Source organism: Anastrepha ludens, chromosome 2 (assembly GCF_028408465.1).
Source record: "Anastrepha ludens isolate Willacy chromosome 2, idAnaLude1.1, whole genome shotgun sequence".
Classification (NCBI taxonomy): domain Eukaryota; kingdom Metazoa; phylum Arthropoda; class Insecta; order Diptera; family Tephritidae; genus Anastrepha; species Anastrepha ludens.
Genome location: NC_071498.1, coordinates 160,633,474 through 160,654,507, shown reverse-complemented (window position 1 = coordinate 160,654,507; position 21,034 = coordinate 160,633,474). Strand labels below are relative to the sequence as shown.

Sequence of the window (21,034 nt, the reverse complement as noted above, 5' to 3'; positions counted from 1 at the left end):
AACAAGAACTATGTCAAAACTGATTGGTCTAAAACTCTTTGCTAGGGAATAGTCGTCTTTTCCTCTATTCCTTTCGGAATAAATACTACACTTACGCGTCGCCATTGGGATGGTATATAATCAAGTGCAAGACAGGCTGTGAAAATCCTTTTCAGGACTTCAATCAGCCTGTCTTCTCCTTTTTTAAGCATTGCTGGATATATTCCGTCAGGTTCAGGGGACTTAAAGTTCTCAAAGGAAGACAAGGAAACTTTATCGATTCTTTTGTCACTATCCGACTAGCAATATACCAGTTGTACCTAGAGGTTCCACAGTAGCTACCGTTATTGTTCATGCCACTCTCTACTTCAGAGAGAGTTCTACTACCCGGAAAATGGGTTTCGAGTAGAGCATTAAACGTTTCCGATTTGGAAATGGTGTATGAACGATCAGGTTTTCGAATGGAATCCGGCCTTACTGAACGGTCCAGATGAAGAACCTTACAAAGTCTCGCTGTTTCCCTGACTTCTTCGCCGTTACTGCAGAAATTTCTATAGGATTCAAGTTTTGCTTTTTTTACTTTTTTTATATTCTCTCTGTGTAAGTCGCTGATTAGCCCAGTCCTCTTCTGTTTGAGTCTTTAAGGCCTTATTAAGAAGATTTTTGGACCGTACGCGAAGCTTCGACAGTGCAGGGTTCCACCAAGCAACCGCTTTCCCTTGTCTTCTTTGCCTGAGTGGGTACAGTTCCTCAAAGCTATGGATTAAGGTACCTTCTAATTTCTCAGTAGCAACTTCAACCATTTTGTATTGATTTGAGTTTTTTCCGTAATCGCTCTGTTACAAGCTGACCATACCTGTCCCAGTCCACATTTCGAGGATTCCTACCGGAAGGTATTGATATTGTATCAATTCCCAGTCGGAATTCGATAAGACGATGATCAGAAATAGAGTCCTCTTCCAAAACTCGCCATCTGTAGATTTGATTTCCAACTGACTTGTTGGTAAGTGTTAAATCAATCACCTCTTGTCTCCTTTTGGTCACAAAATTTGGTTTCTTACCAGTGTTTTGAATGACCAAATCAAATGACAGAATACAATTCAGCAACTGTCAAAACGTAGAAGTGTTACCAGACTTAACTTTACATTCAATATTTTATACAGTAACGGGATGTTTACACATAGTAATTATAGAAATAATGCATAGCTATGTTGACTTATAATAAAACAGTAAAATTACAAAAAAATGCAGGCGAAAGGGAAAAGTGCACATTAATATAACATTTTTTTGTTGCATATTCTTTTTGCTTTATTACTGCGTCACAGCGCTTTAGCATTGACATTGTGAAACCTCTACAACGTTCAACAAGAATGAGTTCCCATGCTGCCTTGGCCTTTTCAAATAACTGATCGAAATTTGTGATACTCTGTGTGCTGAATGCATTTTTTACTTCATCCCAAAGCTGTTCTATTGGATTTAAGTCAGCATTCAGAGTTGTCTAATCCAGAACAGTGGTCGAATTGTCTTCGAAAAATTTTTAAGCCACACGAGAAGAGTGCTGCGGATCATTGCCTTATTGAAATTTCCAAATCAGCAGTAAATTATCATCCGCATAAGATTGCATTACATTTTGAAACACCTGAATGTTCTTGACCGCATCAAGATTACCTTCAATACGATGAATTGGTCTGAGACCGTTCCACCAAAAGCAATCCCACACCATTCCATTGAACCACTCCCGTGTTTTATGGTTATGATTGAGACGAACTTGGGGTTGGTAGGCAGGTGCAATGGCTGAATTGCCGGTCGGGCACTCCTCAAGTAGCACTAAAGCGCCGTTTTGATACCATTATGAGACCTTCAACAGGCAGATATCTACAGCCAGCCAGAGCTGTTGATATAATGGAGCAGATTGATTGGATTTAGGTTAGCGCACTGCCCCAGGCTGTCGAAGAAAGGAGCACCCAGTGACCTGAGCCGTCCCAGTAACCTTAGCCCGGACATTTACAGAGAATATGCTCTACAGTCTCCTTCTGTGAAAGGTCCCCACAGCTTCTGCAATGGTGGTTAAATGGTAACCCTAGCTTTTTCGCGTGTGTGCCGATCGTTCAGTGGGTGGTAAACACAGTTACAAGTTCGGAAATTGAATGGCGTGGAGTCCCCAGGACTTTCTGAGTCCTTCGTACATATATCGTATTGGGACCAAAGGGTTTTCGAAATGACACATGAAGAAATGGAGCTCCATTTTTTCTGCGTTTTGCCAAGAAATATGGTAATTTGTGCAGTTCCGCTTTAACAACTGTCAGGGGGATGCCGATGACCGGGTAGGAGGTCTCTGAGGCCAATTCACTCACCTTCCTGGCAAGCTTATCAGCAATTTCATTTCCCTCGCACCATGGCGTCACTTGGGGTTGAATGCTGTACGTTTTATCCGCCGCACGTACTTCTTACCACCTGGACCAACTCTGTTTGTTTTCGTTTCAGCACTGAATAAACTAAAACGCCACTTATTTTGAGTCCAGGATAGGTGATCTCAAGAAAAATCGGCCGAATTGGCAATTTACTGTTACCAATGGCTTCTTCCGTGCCAGTCGACCGTGTAGCCTTGCTTCTGCCAATCGAAACTGTTATTTTTGTTATCGACTTTTCCAGGTGAAGAAAAATGTCTAGATGCATATCAGCAGCTGCCTTCTTAGGATTGTGTTTTGAAATGTAACGATCATTCTATCAATCTGGCTAGTAGTCTTGAGCGCTTAATTTTCTGCGAACATTTTCTGCTGTTTTATGCTTAGAAAAATATTTCAAAGCGTTAAAAACCATAGTTTTTGAAATACCATTGTAGGATAATCCGGTATTTTGCAACTCTATGACTGAAAATCTGAATATTTGGTTAAAAATAATACCGGCAAAAATAGTCACCGCCTTTGCCCGATGTAAATAAGTCTCAAAGATGACTATGTCGAGAAATAAAAAAGATTTACCCCAAACAATTAAGTTGCTTTTACTTTTGCACGACTTTTCAATTGTGTACTATATCGTATATATTACAATATATCTGTGGGGAATTACTTTGAAGAAAAATAAAAAGTCACCTTACTTACAATACTTTTTGAACACACCTCGTATATCGTGTATTGATTTTAGCAAAGCATAAACTCGAAATGGCCGTGCAGTCGATCAATTCGAATTGGTACTTTTTGTGGAATTGCCTGAATAAATCACAATCGTAAATTTTACCCCAATTCTTTTCACTGCTTTATCTCTATTTCACTATTTTTCAATTGCTCTAAAACCGTTTGTGCTTTCTTTGCTTTTCCGTTTCATTTCTTTTGCACTGCTGCCGCACCGATTCACCGCTTGCTACCTACACGTTAACGCCCCATCGATGATTGCTAACGGCTACGACAACGGCGCAACATTTTTTGATTGCTTTTTGTTGTTGTGCTCACTCGTGCGTGTGTTTGATTACACTTCTCCTAACTCCTCATCATGGCGCACCGCACCGCACCGAACCGCACCGCTCGCATTGGCCTTAAAATATATTTTGCATTGGCTATTCGTATCGTTACGCCCGATTTGATCTTCGTCACCATCATCGTCACCGTACACCGCTGTCGTCACCTCTTTGCTGTCTATTCAAATTCACTCTGCATGTAGGATAAGGATGATAACAATCGACATTACAATCACATAAATTCGCAATTCACATTCACACCGGAGGAAATCAAATACGATAATAAACACTATAAGTACCTCAAGTACACCGCCTACAAAAAGGTAAGTGTTGTTGTTGTTGTTATGCAAAACAAAATGTCGTGTGATGTTCACAGTAAACTACTCACAAGCAGTTTCTCGTATCTCTCATGCACGAGCAAATACCAATAAATGTAGCCTACAGGGGAAATCTGACCTATCGAAAGAATTTTGTAGTTTTGAACTTTTTAATGATATTGCATTACACTTATTTGGGTAAATGTGATGTGGAGTGGTGGTTTGGGGGTCAGGGGGGAAAGAGAGTAGAATTTTTGGTGTTCTTGATTATTCGTTGCACATCAGAGATATTTTCAAAAATCGATGTATCTTAAATTAGAACTAAAATTTTTAGAGGAAATACTCTCTTAGCTCCATTTTAAAATTGCCAAGATTTCTCCTGAAACGAAAAGTCAATGTGCATGTTAATGTTAAATTGAAATGTCACGAAGAACAAAAATTGCAAATCGTGTGAGCTTTTGAAGTATGCCGTTGAATTTCGATTAATTTCACACAAGTTTTAGGTGCATAAGGTTAGGTTAGGTTAAGTTGAAATGGATGCCCAGAAAGTGGGCCCACTTGAACGAAAGAAGTTTGGTTCATCCTTTGGGATACCATTGTAAGGGGAAAAAGAGGTGAAGGAAAACAATAGGACGAAAGGGAGAGGGGTAGGGGGTTGAGTATTTGTGGACTTTGAACGGTGACTAATTTGGGCCAAATTTTAGACGTTTTATACTGCTGATGAAGTTCATCAGATTTGTGATAACAAGGCCTGCTATGGCAGCAGGGGCACAAAAGAAGTGAGAACGAAGATGCTTAAATTTTAGTCCCGCGAGTGCGGGGCAGCTAAGGAGCAAGTGCTGGGGTGATTCCACCTCATTCTCCATACAGCTGATGCAAAAACGACTCGAAGTAATTCCGAGTCACACGGCATGCATGCCCCACGTATAGTGACCCATGAGGATGCCCACAAAATTTGAGAGCTGAATATCCCTCGAATACCTCCGATCCAAACATGGCCAGAAGGATTTCGCGTCCTTACACGTTCGTGTAATTGCCCAGCACTCGCTGAGTTGGTGCAAAGCCCATCCTTCCAGGAGTAGAGCGCAGGTTGTCAAGGGGATCCCGATTCTCTCCTTTCGCGGCCAAACTACTTCATAGGTCCCTTGTCTGGCCAGCTCGTCGGCTTCGCAGTTTCCAGCAATGTCACTATGACCAGGTACCCAGGTTATATCCTTATCTCGAAGAATTCTGATGCAATTGAAAGTGAGACCAGGTATTCCCTGACCAGTTTTGAGTGTACCATAATGGAACCTAGGGCCCTAATTGCCGCATGGCTCTCAGAGTAAATATTTACCTTCTTAACAGTTATTACGCACGTAAATAGCCAGTCAGTTGCTTCTTTAACTGCGACTACCTCCGCTTGCTCCGGTACTTGAATTTGAGTTTGATGCGGAGCTCTTTGCAGAATATTCTTTCTCCAATCCTACCTTCCAACTTCGAGCCATCCGTGAACAGGTTAACCAGGCCTTGTCCCCAGGTTTTGCCCTCCGTCCACTTCTCCTTTGATGGAATATGGGTGGAGAAAGTTCCGCTTGGACTAAGCGAGGGTATACACTGATCCATCGCCGGGCGGGATGAACTCAAAGTTTCTAAGGTTGCTTGAGTGCCCATATGCGCGATTGAGCCTATTGCCCGAACCCCTCCGTCTAATTGCGGTACGTGCAGCGGCAATTCTGCCTGCGATGTTTGCAGGTACCACATTTAACATTACATTGAGCGCTAGAGTAGGAGTTGTTCGAAGCGCCCACTAATTCCAATGAGTGCAAACATTTGAACTCCCCCTAGCTTTTTAACTGATGTCGTTCGCTCCAGTGAGTTCTACCAGACAACTACTTCATATGACAAGATTGGCTTTATTATGATACGACCGTTCTGTCGCTAAGCTTCTGTAGATAAATCTGATAAAGATCGGCTCTAACCCCCAGCCTACTCAGAGATTTATTGATTGCCCCCGGAAGGACGTTATTAAAAGCCCCCTCAATGTCGAGGAAGGCGTCAACTGCCAGTTCTTTCTGATATAGAGACTCCTCAATATCTTTAAGCTGCATAAGGAATTTTTGGCAGATAATTGCCGGCGTGTTTGTGTATTAGGCTGGGCTGTTAGTTGCGCTAATCGAGACATTACAATTTTTATTTCCGTAAAAGGATCAACTATTTGTGAAAATCTGCAGATAAAGTATAAACATAATCTCTAAAAGTATGCTTCACACACATTTTTGGTTTGAGTTTTAACGCTTTTCTAAGCTTTCGAAAGGGACACATTGCTTCATTCAGCATTTTGCATGTTCGGCAAGGCTCTTCGCACACGGTTCGTACCGTCATCGGCACGCCATGTGATTTCAATTCATTCATTGTGAGGTCCACCCATTCTACTGTTGAAGCCAAGCAGACGTTTTGGCCTTTTAAGATTCAGTTTTAGCTAAAGCGTTCTGGAAACTGTGCAGTTAGTAGTCAGAAGCCTCCTTATATTGGTTTCCACGATTATGCTCAAGTCACTACGCAGAGTACAGTTCGTTTAGAGAAATGATTATGTCCTCTACCATTCGCTGAAGGTCAAGCTGAGGCCGTTTCCTTGTACACTCATTCGCTCTTTTGTTTACCTCCACTCCAGAGTGGCTAAGGACCTACCAAAGTGTAGTGTTGTGTTTTTGGATGAGCGAGGGCGACCTCCTGCATTTTTTAACACATCCCAAGTTTATGCGCGATGGGGCAGTGCCTTGATCGTAGTTTGACTACTAACAACAAAAGTTAGCTTTTCCGGAGGTAAGTCCATTAGTCATTTTTTTTGTTTTTGCTGCTTTGTCTCTAGCGTAGATCTCAGCTTGGAAGGCGCTACAGCAGTTTGGCAGTCTGGGTGGAAATGGAAATGGATAAAAACAAACTTCATCTGCCTTTAGCAGCGCTGTTATTTAGAGGATGTAAAAACCGATGTTTTTTCCTTTGAATCTTAGACCGGGTCATAAAAATTTCAAAATCTATAGCCACTATTGCATATGTGTATGTATATAATTAGCGCTTACATCTTTATTTAGTATTGGTCGAGCTTTTCCTCCAATTTGTGGTGTATGTTTCGATGTTGTTCCACAAATGGAGGGACCTACAACTTTTCGCCGCCTCCAAACGCAATATGTTTTTTATGGCGAGTTTTTTTCATGATAAAAATACCTTCGGATGTTTGCCTTTGCCTTAGTGTTTCAAGACCGGTGATTCGGACCTGTGCTCTTTCGAATGCTAGTCACGCACCAAGCCATTCGGCTACGGCAGTCGACGCACTATTGCACAAATGAAAAAAGTAGGAAGTTAATGTCCAAGCTTACAAGATGTTCAAAAATTTCTGTACAAATAAAGCTACATCGTGTCTGATGCTTACCTTACTGCTATGCTATTCCTTACTGTACCTAAAAAGCTTAGAATGTACTTGCTTATACAATAGATGAAAGCCGGTTTAATGAAAATAAGCTACGGTCCCTTTCATAAAAATGAAGGTTCTGAGCTTAAAATTAATCAGGCACTATCAGGCGTATTTTATGTTCAACTGTTAATTATTTTAAGACTAAAGGAATAACTTAATCAGGTAATACTTCCATAAAATCGTTGAACACTTATTATATGACGCTGGCCTGGTATGCAGAGGAAAACAAATAATTCGCTGTCTCTGAAGCATGAGATGCCAGTCTTTCTCTCTGAGAGAACACTTTCGACGAATTAAAAAGACAGAACTCTTGCCGCTGATATCACCGATGAAAAACACCAGAATATTCATGGAACACCTCCTTGTCTATCTTGAGCTCAACGTATGCATCTTTAGGCATCTGGCTCATCTGGATTCGCGGCCTTAACATACAAGTATACGATAAATAGAGATCTGACGAAATAGTCGGAGGCGAAATTTTGCGAGAATTATACATATATGCTTGAGTAAGTCCATAAAGATGGAACAAGGCAAGCATCTCCGAAATGACAAGGCTGATATATACCAAATATGACAAATCAAAGGCAAAAGTTCTACTAAGAAGATCTACTTGTCATGTCGGTCTCCTTGCCGCGGGGATGAGGCTTAAGTGGCGAGTTAACCCCATTCTATGGAGATTAACTTACCACGAACTAAGAGGGCAGCTCCATATAGGAATTGGGTATCCACTCAACCGCGGAACGGCGGAATTGGTGGCCACCCAAGTATTATGTGGAGAGTACCGTACCGACAACCTGGCAGGAGGTATAAAATGCATTTTCTTACAATGTGGAGGCTAAACAAGGATCTTTCTGCACGAGGTAACCCACTTCTGGGAAATCCTCCCGTCGAGCAATCGACGGCTCGGGCATCGGATGTGCAGGCCCGAACCCCACACTCCCCTATGACCGGAACTGACACCCAGGGTTCCGGAGGAAGCGAACTACTAGTGGTGAAACATGGCACATTGGCTATGCCAATCGAGAGCCGAGTGAGTGTGAGTGATACACCGCCGTCGAAACGATCTGAAGCAACTGAACAAGTTGTGGAGGATGTGGAGATGGCGGACAATCTCTCAGTAGACTCAGACGGATCTCTGGTACCGAGTAAGTCTTTGACAACGGTTAAACCTGGTGCGAATCAGGTAAGTACCGGTAAAAAGACCGAAGTTATTGGAGATTCGAACGCAGGTGTTGGTCTAACCGCAAGGCAGATCAAACGAAGGAGACAGAAGGCGAGGCAAGCCGAAGCACTAGCTAAGGCAAGGACTCAAGCTCCGTCAACTTCGACACCTGTAACGGAAACGGGAAAGCGTGGCAGAACAGAGGATTCCTCTGTAGCGCTGCGCTCTTCCGGAAACGAAACGGGGTCTGTGCCAACGACCGGGAAGAGGAGAAAGGCAAAGAAGAGGAAAGTCGAGAGACGGAATTCGGAAATGCCTGCATCCTCGACCCAATCCAAGGCAGACAAACCTTTGCCTGACAAGGCAGAGGCTAAGGGACCTCAAATGTCGAATGACACTCTTCCGTCAACGTCTGGCGAATCATTCGCGAGAATGGCAGCAAAGGCAATGACGGTGGAGATACATACCGACAAACAAGATGGTCTACTGTCCAAAGGGCAACAAGACTATCTTGACAGCTATTTTTGGAAAGCTATCGGTGAGTCGAAAGACGCGCCGACGTTCGAAGGGAAAAGCGTGGTAGACGGCATCGTAAAGGTGCACTGTTCCAATGCTTTTTCCCGAGAATGGCTAGAAAAAGTTATAGCAAAGATTCCAGCCTGCGAAAACAGCAAGTTTATTCTTGTTGAGAGTAGCAAAGAAAGGCTGGTACGAGCGAGTGTCTGGATTCCGGGTCCTTCCTGTAATTCAGCAGAACTCCTCAAACGCATCCGTGTTCAGAATAAGGATCTTGACACGACTCTCTGGAGAGTATACTCGTGCACCAGGCAGAAATCCGCTACCACTTCGGAGGCGGGTTCCCACCTGGTACTGGGTATCGATCTTGGGTCCCTCAAGGTGCTTAAGTCGAAGTACGGTTGCCGTCCTCACCTACATCTGGGGCGGATCCAGTTCCGCGTCCAGGATAAGGTGGAGGACAAAGCGTAAATATACTCAGTCTCATGACTGAAGTAATATTTACACAGATAAATCTGCAGCATAGCAAAGCGTCTACGGCTCTCTTGTGCCGTAGGCATGCAAAACTGCAAACAAACCCACACATAATACTTATACAAGAACCATGGGTATGTCACAAGCGTATCTGTGGTCTAAGTGCTATGTCGTGGGGACAAATACTTCATTGTGAAGGGAATGTGAGACCGCGAGCATGTATTATCATGCCGAGGTTGATCGAACACACGATGTTAAAAGAGCTATGCTCTGGAGATATCGTTGCTGCAAAAATAAAGTACTGGAAAAGTGGGAACAGTGTCGAAGCTATCATAGTTTCGGCCTACCTACCCTATGACTCTGTACAGCCACCTCCTTCGAGGGAGCTAAGAGAAGTGGTCAAGTACGCAGAATCCAATAATCTGGGGCTAATAGTGGGCTGTGACGCAAATTCACAGAACATTGTGTGGGGAAGCAGCAAATGCAACCCCAGAGGTCTCAAGTTACTGGATTTTATCCTGTCATCCGATTTGGTCATCCAAAACACTGGTAACAAACCAACTTTTGTGACCAGAAGGAGACAAGAGGTGATTGATTTAACACTTACCAATAGGTCAGTTGGAAATCAAATCAACCGATGGCGAGTTTTGGAAGAGGACTCTCTTTCTGATCATCGTCTTATCGAATTCCGACTGGGAATTGACACAATATCAATACCTTCCGGTAGGAATCCTCGAAATGTGGACTGGGACAGGTATGGTGAGCTTGTAACAGAGCGATTACCAAACCTGAAAAAACTCAAATCAGCAGAAATGATTGAAGATGCTACTAAGAAATTAGAAGGTACTTTAATCAACTGCTTTGAGGAACTGTGTCCACTCAGGCAAAGCAGACAGGGGAAAGCGGTTCCTTGGTGGAACCCTGAACTGTCGAAGCTTCGTGTACGGTCGAGGAAACTTCTTAATAAGGCCTTGAAGACCAAAACAGAAGAGGACTGGGCCAATCATCGACTTACACAGAGAGAATATAAGAAAAAAGTACGGCAAGCCAAACTTGAATCCTATAGAAATTTCTGCAGTAACGTCGAAGAAATGAGGAAAACAGCGAGACTTTGTAAGGTTCTTCATTTAGACCGCTCAGTAAGGCTGGATTCCATTCGAAAACCTGATGGTTCATACACCATTTCCAAATCGGAAACGTTTAATGCTCTACTCGAAACCCATTTTCCGGGTAGTAGAACTCTCTCTGAAGCTGAGAGTGGCATGAACAATGACGGTGGCAACGGTGGAACCTCTAGGTACAGCTGGTATATTGCTAGTCGGATAGTGACAAGGGAATCGATAAGGTTTTCCTTATCTTCCTTTGACAACTTTAAGTCCCCTGGACCTGCCGGAATATATCCAGTAATGCTTAAAAAAGGAGGAGACAGGCTGATTGAGGCCCTGAAAAGGATCTTCACAGCCTGTCTTGCATTTGGTTATATACCATCCCAATGGCGACGCGTAAGAGTAGTATTTATTCCAAAACCAGGAAAAGATGACTATTCCCTAGCAAAAAGTTTCAGACCAATCAGTTTGACATCGTTCATGTTGAAAAGTCTGGAACGAGTGGTGGAGAAACATATTCGAGTGGGGGTATTGCCGAGAAGTCCACTCAGTAGAAATCAACACGCTTACCAGAGTGGAAAATCATGTGAATCAGCCTTACACGATCTTGTTAGCAAGATTGAAGCTGGGCTGGAAGCTGACGAATACACAATGGGCGTGTTCGTGGACATTGAGGGGGCTTTTGATAATGCCACTTTCGGCTCGATATGTTCTTCTGCCGAACGACACGGAGTTAATCAAGCCATTATAAAATGGATATACTCCATGCTCTCTGAGAGGCTGTTAACCGCTGGTGGAAGCGACGACGAGCAAATCACAGTCAGGGCCAAGCAAGGATGTCCCCAAGGGGGTGTTCTTTCTCCGCTGCTGTGGTGCTTCGTCGTAGACTCCCTATTAGCGGAGATGCAAGAACTCGGCTTTCACGTCCAAGCATATGCGGACGACGTCTGTGCGCTAACATCGGATAAATCCTTAAGGAGGCTTTGCACGAAAGTGCAGAGTATCCTTGACAAAATCGATGATTGGTGCATGAGACAAGGTCTTTCCGTTAATCCGAACAAAACAACCATAGTCTTGTTTACGAGAAAACGGAAATTGGATGGACTCAGTCTTCCAACACTGAAAGGTGTGACACTTGGTCTTTCCAATGAAGTTAAATATCTAGGAGTAATCTTGGATAAGAAGCTGACCTGGGAGACACACGTTTCACTGAAGGTGAATCGTGCATTGAAGATTTTTCAGCAATGCCGTAGAGCCTTTGGCAAAACTTGGGGTCTGAACCCTGCTGTGGTACACAAAGTGTATGTTTATGCATCACGGGTGCCATGAGTACAACCTCTGGTGATGCCCTAAATGCTATGCTTAATCTGCTCCCCCTGGATCTTAAGAGACAACAGGAAGCAATAAAAGCAATGTGTAGACTCCATAAATATGGTTTCTGGCACGAAGATGGAACTTCGGGACACAGAGAAATCTTTAAGTTGCTGTCGGAGCAGTATCCACTGTTCTTGGCACCTAAAGATGACCTGATACCCACAGTTTCGTTCGGAAGGAAATTTGATGTCAGATTTCCATTGCGTGAGCAATGGAGCAATCCAGAATGCATGCAGGGAGGTTTGACGGATATTTTCTTTACCGATGGGTCCAAGACTGAAATAGGGTCTGGAGCCGGATGGTACTTAAACGATAGTAATAAGTATCACTATGCTATGGGGGGAATGGCAACTGTTTTTCAAACAGAAGTTTTTGCCATCCTAAAAGTAGCCGAATGGATAATCGAGAGGAGATGGAGCGGGAAACAGATTGGAGTCTTCAGTGACAGTCAGGCTGCATTGAAGGCCCTGGAGAACGCGAAGCAAACCTCGAAGATTGTTCAAGAATGTAAGAAGAAGCTTAATTCTGTCGCAAGACAAAACAGGCTTGTACTTATATGGGTTCCGGGACACTCCGGTGTTCAAGGAAACGAAATTGCCGACGAATTGGCCAACCGTGGATCAGCGGTGCCCCCACAGGGGCCAGAGCCAATAATCGGAATCAGTCCCGCAGGAATCAAGAACTGGATCAACGATTATGTAGGCAATCTACATAAAGAGCGATGATCCGGTCTAGAACGCTGTAGAACTGCAAAGTGTTTTGTGACAAGTCCGAACAGAAAACTGTCAAACTTTCTACTAAAACTTAGAAGGAAAGACATTCGGTTGATGGTCGGCATCATTACAGGACACAACCCATAGGGTCAGCATATGACCACCATTGGAATCATCGAGGACCCGGTATGCCTGTCCTGCTTGGAGGAGGCGGGTAGCACTGAGCACTTTCTCTGTGAGTGTCCTGCCTTTGCTAGAGCGCGACTACGGGTATTGGGTTCCGATGTCATGGGAATGAGTAATATTCGTTCTCTAAAACTGGAGGATATTTACAGATTCGCCAAATAATCTGGAAAATTCTCACAGGACTAACTATCTCTATCTCTGTCTCTATTCTTTCCTATCTCTTTCTCTGATACTTTTCTCCCTCCCTCCTTAACTATCTACCCCCTTTCCAGAGCTTTAAATACAATGGGCTTTTTAGCCTGAGTGTTTTAGGAGCCACCAAATCTCCTGGTGCTCCTTGGCTCGACCTCTTCAAATTCAAATTCAAGAAGATCAAGAAGGAATACTACGGGATATTGGCACCTTGGTGAACATACCGCCCAAATATATATCGTCATTCCTTGATGGCACATAGAGCCTCAAACTTTGGTTTCGTTAACCCAAGGGGTTTTAAGATAGGTAGGATATTGGCCTTCCGCATCCGAGTCTGATTCCGGGACTGCCGGCTATGCCTCTAGGCTAGCAGGTGAGTGAATCTTTTACTCCACGCAGATGGAAAGGTTATACTGCCTTGTAATCGGTCGACAGAGCCTCGTTGGCAAGTGAAACAGGGCGCACCAAGTTTGAATAGTGGGCGAGGTTCCCAATTGAAAGGGGGTGGCTATATATGGCGCATCACTTTCCCATTATCCCCCCAGCACCGCTCAAATGGTCCCACAAATCTTTCTTTGATTCAGGAGATGGAAGTGAACCAATTTTATACCAACACTTATTTTGATTTTTCGGACATTCAGAAGCTTATATTTTAATTTTAGCTGGTTTCGGCATAATTTCATTGACATTCCATCATGTAAAGATTCACGTCGCAAAAACGTGTAAAAATCGTAAAATTCTATTAAGAAAATCGACGCTCTGTGAAAAGTGTTCATCGCGCGCGCTGAGACCCGAATTTTGTTCAGCCAAGAGGCTCATTTTTGGCTTAATGACTACGTCAATGGAAACCAACGTTGCTAAAGTTATTCATGAGATACCAACCGAAGTCCTCCAGTGAGTCGCGAGTCATTCAAGCTAAGTGTTTACGGATGGCCGAATTGAGCGCAGTAGCGGCCAACTTTTGAAAGGAATAGTCTTTAAAAAATAAATGTTTTGAATGGTTCTTTACAAAAATAGTGAAGATTGCCCAATCAATTTGAATTTTCGTTCTTTTATTTTAATTTGAAATCCGATACCTCTAAATTGGTCACCCTTTATTTCACGGATTATCATAAATGATTTCCTATTTATTTATTTTTAATGAAATCACGCACTCTTCAGATGTTTTGCACTCGTTAGACGACCTAATATTTCATCGTTCCTATGTGTTTTTCCAGCAGATCGAATCCCAGGCATCATGTGTGTGGATAAACAATCGGCATCATGTGTGTGGCGCATATGTATGTGTGTGTGCACATAGTTACATACATATGGTTACGTGGCTCTGTGGTAATTCTCGTAAAATGAAATTACTTGAATACTAACTACTAACTACAACTACTACTGTGGTGGGTATACCGCAGTTACTCCCTCAAGGGATGCTTTAGATTGTGCTGGAATGCTCGAAAGTGGTTATACTCCGAGCACAATACATGTCCTTAAAATGCAAATAAACATGTAAATATTAATTTTGTTGGAGTAGCTGTTACAGCATAGGCAGTTAGAAAGTGTTCTCTCTTCTACTTGCCGCTCTTCCTTGCTCTTGTCCTTTGTCTCTTTTGTGTTTACCACAACAATTGCGGCCGCATTCTTGTCTATTCGTAGAAACTGCTTCGATGGATGTGAGCCAGTTGAAAGGAATTTTACTGGCACGCAGTCATTACCACGCGCATTGTATTCACATTTTGAATGGCACGCCATGGCTGATGTCAAAATACTTATTTCGCCATAAGTTAGAGCATTTTAAGAGTTTTTTAAGTAGGTGCATTTTAGTATTTGTGGCGTTAAATATTTTGATTATTTAAACAACTATCGAGGGGAAGCCCGGTTTTTTTTTATGGCACAGGTGGGTTTTGGACTAGGGAATGCCGGGTTTGATTGAAAAGTAATGAGCCTTATTTTTTTTAAGCAATTTTATTAAACCTTTTGGCTTATACAACTAATATTCTTCAAAATAGGACCATTCAGCGGCTGGTAGCGGTCCTTCCACTGCAGGAAACATTTTTTAAACTCATTCGCCGGAATCGCGTTCAATTCGGCTGTCACAGTTTTTTGGATCGCCTCGATGGAGTCGAAACGCCTCCCCTTCAGCTTTCTTTTCAGGCGCGGGAACAAGAAGAAGTCCGGAGAGGACAGGTCTGGGCTGTAGGGAGGGTGGGGAACCCCGAACCCCCACCGGAAGCCCCATCTTGGCCATTGCAGAGGTGCAGAGGAAGGCGGTGTGCGCCGGCGCATTGTCGTGATGAAGGGCCTAATTATTGACGAGGTGGGGCCAAACCCGGGCAACGCGGTTTTTCAGCCAAAGAAGCACTTCTTTGTAAAATGCTGTAGTGTACAGTGCTTCCTTGTGGACGATGCCTCGAGAGTCAATCGCTGTTCGTCTTCGACGTCCTCCCGGCCTTCCTTGAACGACTTGTGCCACCGTTTTAACTGGGCACTGGACAGAGATTGGTCCCCGTAAGCCTCCTTGAGTAGCCCAATAGTTTCGGTACTCGTTTTGTTTAGCTTTACGCAAAATTTAATCGATTAACGTTGCTCCAACGATCGCTGCATTTTTGCCACTGCAAAATCCTAACACACTTTTAAAACAGCTTTCACGCGCGGAGCGATGTTGACTGCACCGCTGTTGCCAGCGAACTGGGACCGGTTTCTAGTGGAAGAGGAAGGTCCAACGATCATTTTCCCCCACCAGTCGATTCGGTTGATCGCTTGGCAGACGCTCCGCGCGGGAAGGCTCATTACTTTTCAATCAAGCCCTGAAAGTTGCTCTGATCCGCGATGTTGATATTCTGAGAGAGATTTTTGGAATTTTTTTCAGTTAAATACAATTAGTTGGGGTAGATGATATAATTAAAAACTTCACTCAAAAATATGCAAAATATTTAAAAGTGGCGAAAATATAGCTACTGTTAGTTTCTCTCTGCTGGTAACTCATTTTCCCCTTTACCTCAATTTTTGTTTAATTTAACTGATTTCGGTTTTCCTCTCCTTTTCTCATTGCAGGACAACCAATACCCGGAGGATAAACATAAGATCCGTGGCTACAATGAGGTGGTCGAGAAACCACAAAAGTACAACAAAAATAGCATGAACAATGGTTAGTAAACACTCCTATGCGCACTCACACACATACACACACACACACACATACATATATACACACACATACTCCGCACAGCATTCAATCAGAGGCAATCAATGGCCTAAGTTGCATAATTTCTTGCATTAAATGCGACCTTTTCCTTTTCGTCATACACACACACACACACGCACATTCATATATGGCACTTACACATACACCCATTTAGTCAGCCAAACACATTTAATCGCTTAACTTTGTTACCTCTCCGCCCAGGCTTCCCATCCAAGTCGCCCGAATGCAAGCCACAACAGCTGACCGCCATCGGCAATCGCCTGCTTGACTGGTTCTCTGTTATTATGGCCGACAGCAAGAAACGACGGCAGCACAGCCAAAAATCCAAGGCGCATTTCCCACCTGCCTGCAAGACCGAAGCTAAATGGATGTTTGGTCATTTGGATTTGAATAATGATGGCTATTTGTCGCTGCAGGAAATGTACGATTTGGAACATGATCAGAATGAGCGTTGCATCAAGCCATTCATTGATACTTGCGATCTGGATCAGGATAATTCGATTAATACACGCGAATGGTGTCGCTGCTTCGAGAAGACCGATCGCCCATGCGCCGCGGTTCGACGAAGAATCGCTGGCGACTTTGCAGGTGAGATAGGTACAGGTGGACTTTTATTTCTTTAATGATTTATTTCTTTGAATTCCTCGTTTTTTACTGCTACACAAAACGAAAAGCTAAGAAAAGAGTGTGAAAATAAAAACTACACAAAATCAAAGCTACAAAGACACAATGGCTAGTAGTTAAAATAGTTAAATTTGCGAATGGAAAGTTACATACCTATACATACACATTTACAATATGGGGTGTTTCAACAAGAGGCTTAAAACTATACGCTTTAAGAATCAAGATGAAATAAAAAATCGTTTATTAGAAAGTTGCCAGAATCAAGGTTTCTCATCTTGGTTCAGTCAAAGCCGGACTTTCACACAAAATGTATCTGAAGTGCATAGGTACGCGATATAAAGGGTTTTTCAATTGGCGCGGGTCGATTTTGGCGCTACGTGCCGCACAGCAAACGCCATTTTATTCCATTTCAACATCTACCCGCCTTATTGAAAAACCCTACATATAAGAAGGCAGTTGTTAGGTAACCAGCGAACAAACTATTATCGATTCCACACTTCACTTGAATATCTTTCAACTAAGTGTTGAGCCTAAAAGCTTTAATTTACCTAGGTAGGTAGGTGAAATGGTTGAAGTGCCAGTCTAGCACTCCTCAAGTAGCACTAAAGCGCCGTTTTGATACCATTTTGAGACCTCCAACAGACCTTTAATGGAGAAGATTGATGGGATTTAGGTTGGCGCACTGCCCCATCCTGTCGAAGAAAGGAGCGCCCAGTGACCTTAGTCGTCTTGCTGCCAAACCCGGACATTCACAGAGAAAATGCTCAACAATCTCCTTCTCTAAAATACCCCCACAGCTTCTGAAATGGGAGTTAAATGGTAAACCCAGCCTTTCTGCACATGGCTGATCTTCCAATGGCCGGTAAACACAGCTAGGATTCTGGAAATTGAATGGCGAGTCGTCCGCAGGGCTTTCTGAGTTCTCCGTCTAAACAGCCCATGAAGAAATTGAGCTCCATCTTACTTTACCCACTCCGAGTGCTTCCAGAATAGCAGCACTAGCCAAGGTGATCAGAACTAGCAATAATTTCCGTCTCGCTAGAGCACTTGGCGAACCATTTCTTGGTAAATCATTGACGTTCTCGCAGGCTGTGCATTATTTATTATTATTGACGTGTTCTAATTAAATATAATTTACATTATCAAGTTAGGAACTTAGCCCATCTACAAAATATTTCCAGCCCTCTCTGTTACGAGCCACGCATCGTAATTCGCCGCTAAACAATTTGGATGTTTCATTATTAACTGTAAGCTTCCACGTAGTTTTTGGATGCCCTCTGCTCCTTGTACCGGTCGGGTTACATTCCAAGGTCGAATGCGAAATGTTGTTTGTGTCCTTTCAAACACACGCTTAGTCCGATCCACCCTTATTTCTTGCTCTCAATGTCGTCGTATATGCCTTTTTGTTTCGTGATTTCCCATAGCCTCTGATTTGAAATCGTCTGTGGTCAGAAAATTCTCATTATTCTCCGTAAGCAGAGATTGACAAAACATTGTGTCTTGTGTAAGTTAAGCAGAAAGAACTGCTGGTCACCTATGTAAGCGAACATGCGCTCTGCTGCCCAACTAGCGAACATTATACACATACGACTCTAAAGCATCCCATGCAGTTACTATGCAAGTGTGATTCGACTGCTGGGAGAGCCAGTGCAGTTAACACCAAAGATCATACACATCGCTCGCAGTTACTATGCAAATGTGAATCGACCGCTGTGAGAGCGAACATAGAAGTTAACAGTAAAGAGCAATTAAGTGCTCGTTCACCTTCATCCAATTAGAATTGGTTGATGGTAGTTCTTTTCAAATGGACCAGATTGGAGATGACTACGATTGCTAGCTTTGCTAAGCTTACAAGATTATTGTAAATTCTTTTTACACAAGAGTTAAAAATGTCCCATTTTGTCGTTCGATTAATAGTGAGGGATTTCCACACTCTCGAAAGGGAAGCGTCAGCCTGCTTAAGCGAATATTTACATCCGTCGAGGTACCCCCTTCAGGCATAAGAACGCTGCCTAGGTAGTCAAATTCCTCCACATCATCAAGAGTGTCGTTATCGATATAGAAAGGTTGCACATTTTGAGTGTTAGAGCGCTTAGTTTTTGTTTTTCTGTATTGATTTTTAGGCCAACTTTGAAGGGAAACAGTGGAAATTACGTTTAACATGCCTTACATTTCCTTCCAAACTTCTGATTTAGTTTCCATTGTATACCCCGTATCAACTGCAACGCACTTTTGCCAGCGTTTCATTGAGATCTTGAAACGTCTTGAAACTGTTTTCGGCGTAGCCATCGGAAATGTCTCTTAACACTCAAATAATATTCCTTATTAACTGTCTGACCATATGGCGAAAATTCGTGGTGTACAATACCGTTGTAATTCATAAAAACCTTAAGTATCACTTGATTTTTTAACTGAAACCCACGTGTTTTTTTGGTTTTGGTTCAATCGGAGTTCTTCACTTCCTCGCCTAATATCTGGATTGCGTGTTGTACTAATAAACCCACGTCTCGGCTCTAGTAATGATACGTTTGATGAATATTGGGAATGGATGTCGAATTCAGCCTTGGAAATCATGTTTTTGGCGACATCAAAGCGGTTCCTTTTTTGTATAAAATCTGGTCCTTTGGGACCTATTTTGCAGCAACACGGCGCGAGCCCAAATCATTAACTACAATGTTCTGAATGGACAGATAAGCAATGTTCAAGTCCTTTGGCAGCTCTCTGATGGTTTATTTCCAGGTATTGATGGACTTTTCTTTCACTTTATTTACACTTTCATCAGTTTTCGATGTTGACGGTTTGCGACTACTTTCGCCGTTCTCAATGTGCTAACGATCTCTTCTGAAGCATTCATACCACTCGTAAACGGCTCTTTTCTTTAGATTATCATTACCAACATTTCTGACGTTTTCCCTCCAATGAATCCATTTTTAACGAAAATTTAATACAAATTCGTTGTTGCAAAATCAAACTCAATTTTAAAACTGTCAAAAATCGAGTGATAAATTTGCTCAAGGCAGCATAACTTTTAGAAATGTCAAGCAATTGCGCAAAAATTTTGGTAAGTATGTTAATCACAGATGCTGCAAACTAACAAAAAACAAAATTCAATTCAACTGATTTAGAACGTCACCTGGAGGTTGTTGCGGAATCTTTTTGGTCCAGGTGGTTTATATGGATTAAGAAAATTATATGTAAATACAAAAAACAAAAAAATAAAAAGATATAAAACAAATTTGAGCTCAGTGACTCAGCGTATTCTGTTACCCTGGACCATATAGCGACTAGATGACTGTCTTTCACTACAAATTCGGGCTACTATCGTTAAGCGCCCAATAATAGTACCCAAACCGCTTGTAATTTTTTAAGGGGTTACAAACGTCCAGCAGCACCAAAAATGTGCTAAAAGAAAAACTGTTTTTGGAAAGGATAACAATAAAAAGCAATAAAAAAAATTTTATACACTGTTAGTACTCAAACTTTAGGAAAAAAAAAAATTTTAATTTTTCTTTGCAAAAATTAGTATATAAAAAATCACGTGACCCACATTACAATGAAAAAAAAAGTTGATCAACGTTCTGCATCATTTCTCTTTGAAATGTTGATGGACCAGTAAAAAGTAAAAAAAATCTTGTGAAATAAAGTTGTAGGCAGACTATAAAGTCAGTCGAGCCGGGTTATTGAATTTCGAATAATTTTGCAATTTACGTCATTTTAAAAAACAAGTATGCAATTTAAGACATAAATGGCACATTTTATTATGTTTGTAAAATATTTTTAATAAAAATATCAAAAATCAAATCTATAGAGAATATTAAAAAAAGACGCATCAAAAAAAGTTAAAAACTGTATAAGTTATTATGCAGACGGTGCTGAAAAAAGTAGTTGCGAGAAAAACGAGTTTAAACTTCCAAGTGCATTTCACTCGAGGTCGTGCGCCTCAGACGAAGGGCAGCTACGCATAAACTCTCGTCGGGCAGTTACATTTTCCACCATAACTTTGTGTCTATGGGGAACTCTTACAATCGACTTCCACAGAAATGCGCCTCAAACTATAAAGAATAATAATCAGTAAAAAAATCGATTTTCTTTTAATTCCGGATGTTTGTAACCCATTAAATTATTACACCAACTTGTTGAGAATTGCAGCCATGTATGTATAAGGCGGCCGCCGTGGCCGGATGGCTTGGATTACCATCCGGGAGTGAGTAGATTCGAACCTCCGTGCATGACCATCAAATAATAGAAAAAGTTTTTTCTAAAAGCGGTTGCCCCTCGGAAAGCAATGCC

At 42.4% G+C, this 21,034-nt stretch overlaps 1 protein-coding gene across 1 annotated transcript in view; it reads left to right on the top strand.

The window, feature by feature from the left end:
• The window catches only part of LOC128855524 (proteoglycan Cow), a 122,349-nt gene that overhangs the window by 87,678 nt on the left and 13,637 nt on the right, over positions 1-21,034 (top strand). The window contains exons 8-10 of the mRNA XM_054090493.1: positions 3,637-3,756; positions 15,970-16,063; positions 16,322-16,708. Of these exons, the coding sequence (XP_053946468.1) occupies positions 3,637-3,756; positions 15,970-16,063; positions 16,322-16,708 (601 nt within the window). The remainder of the gene's footprint in view (positions 1-3,636; positions 3,757-15,969; positions 16,064-16,321; positions 16,709-21,034) is intronic.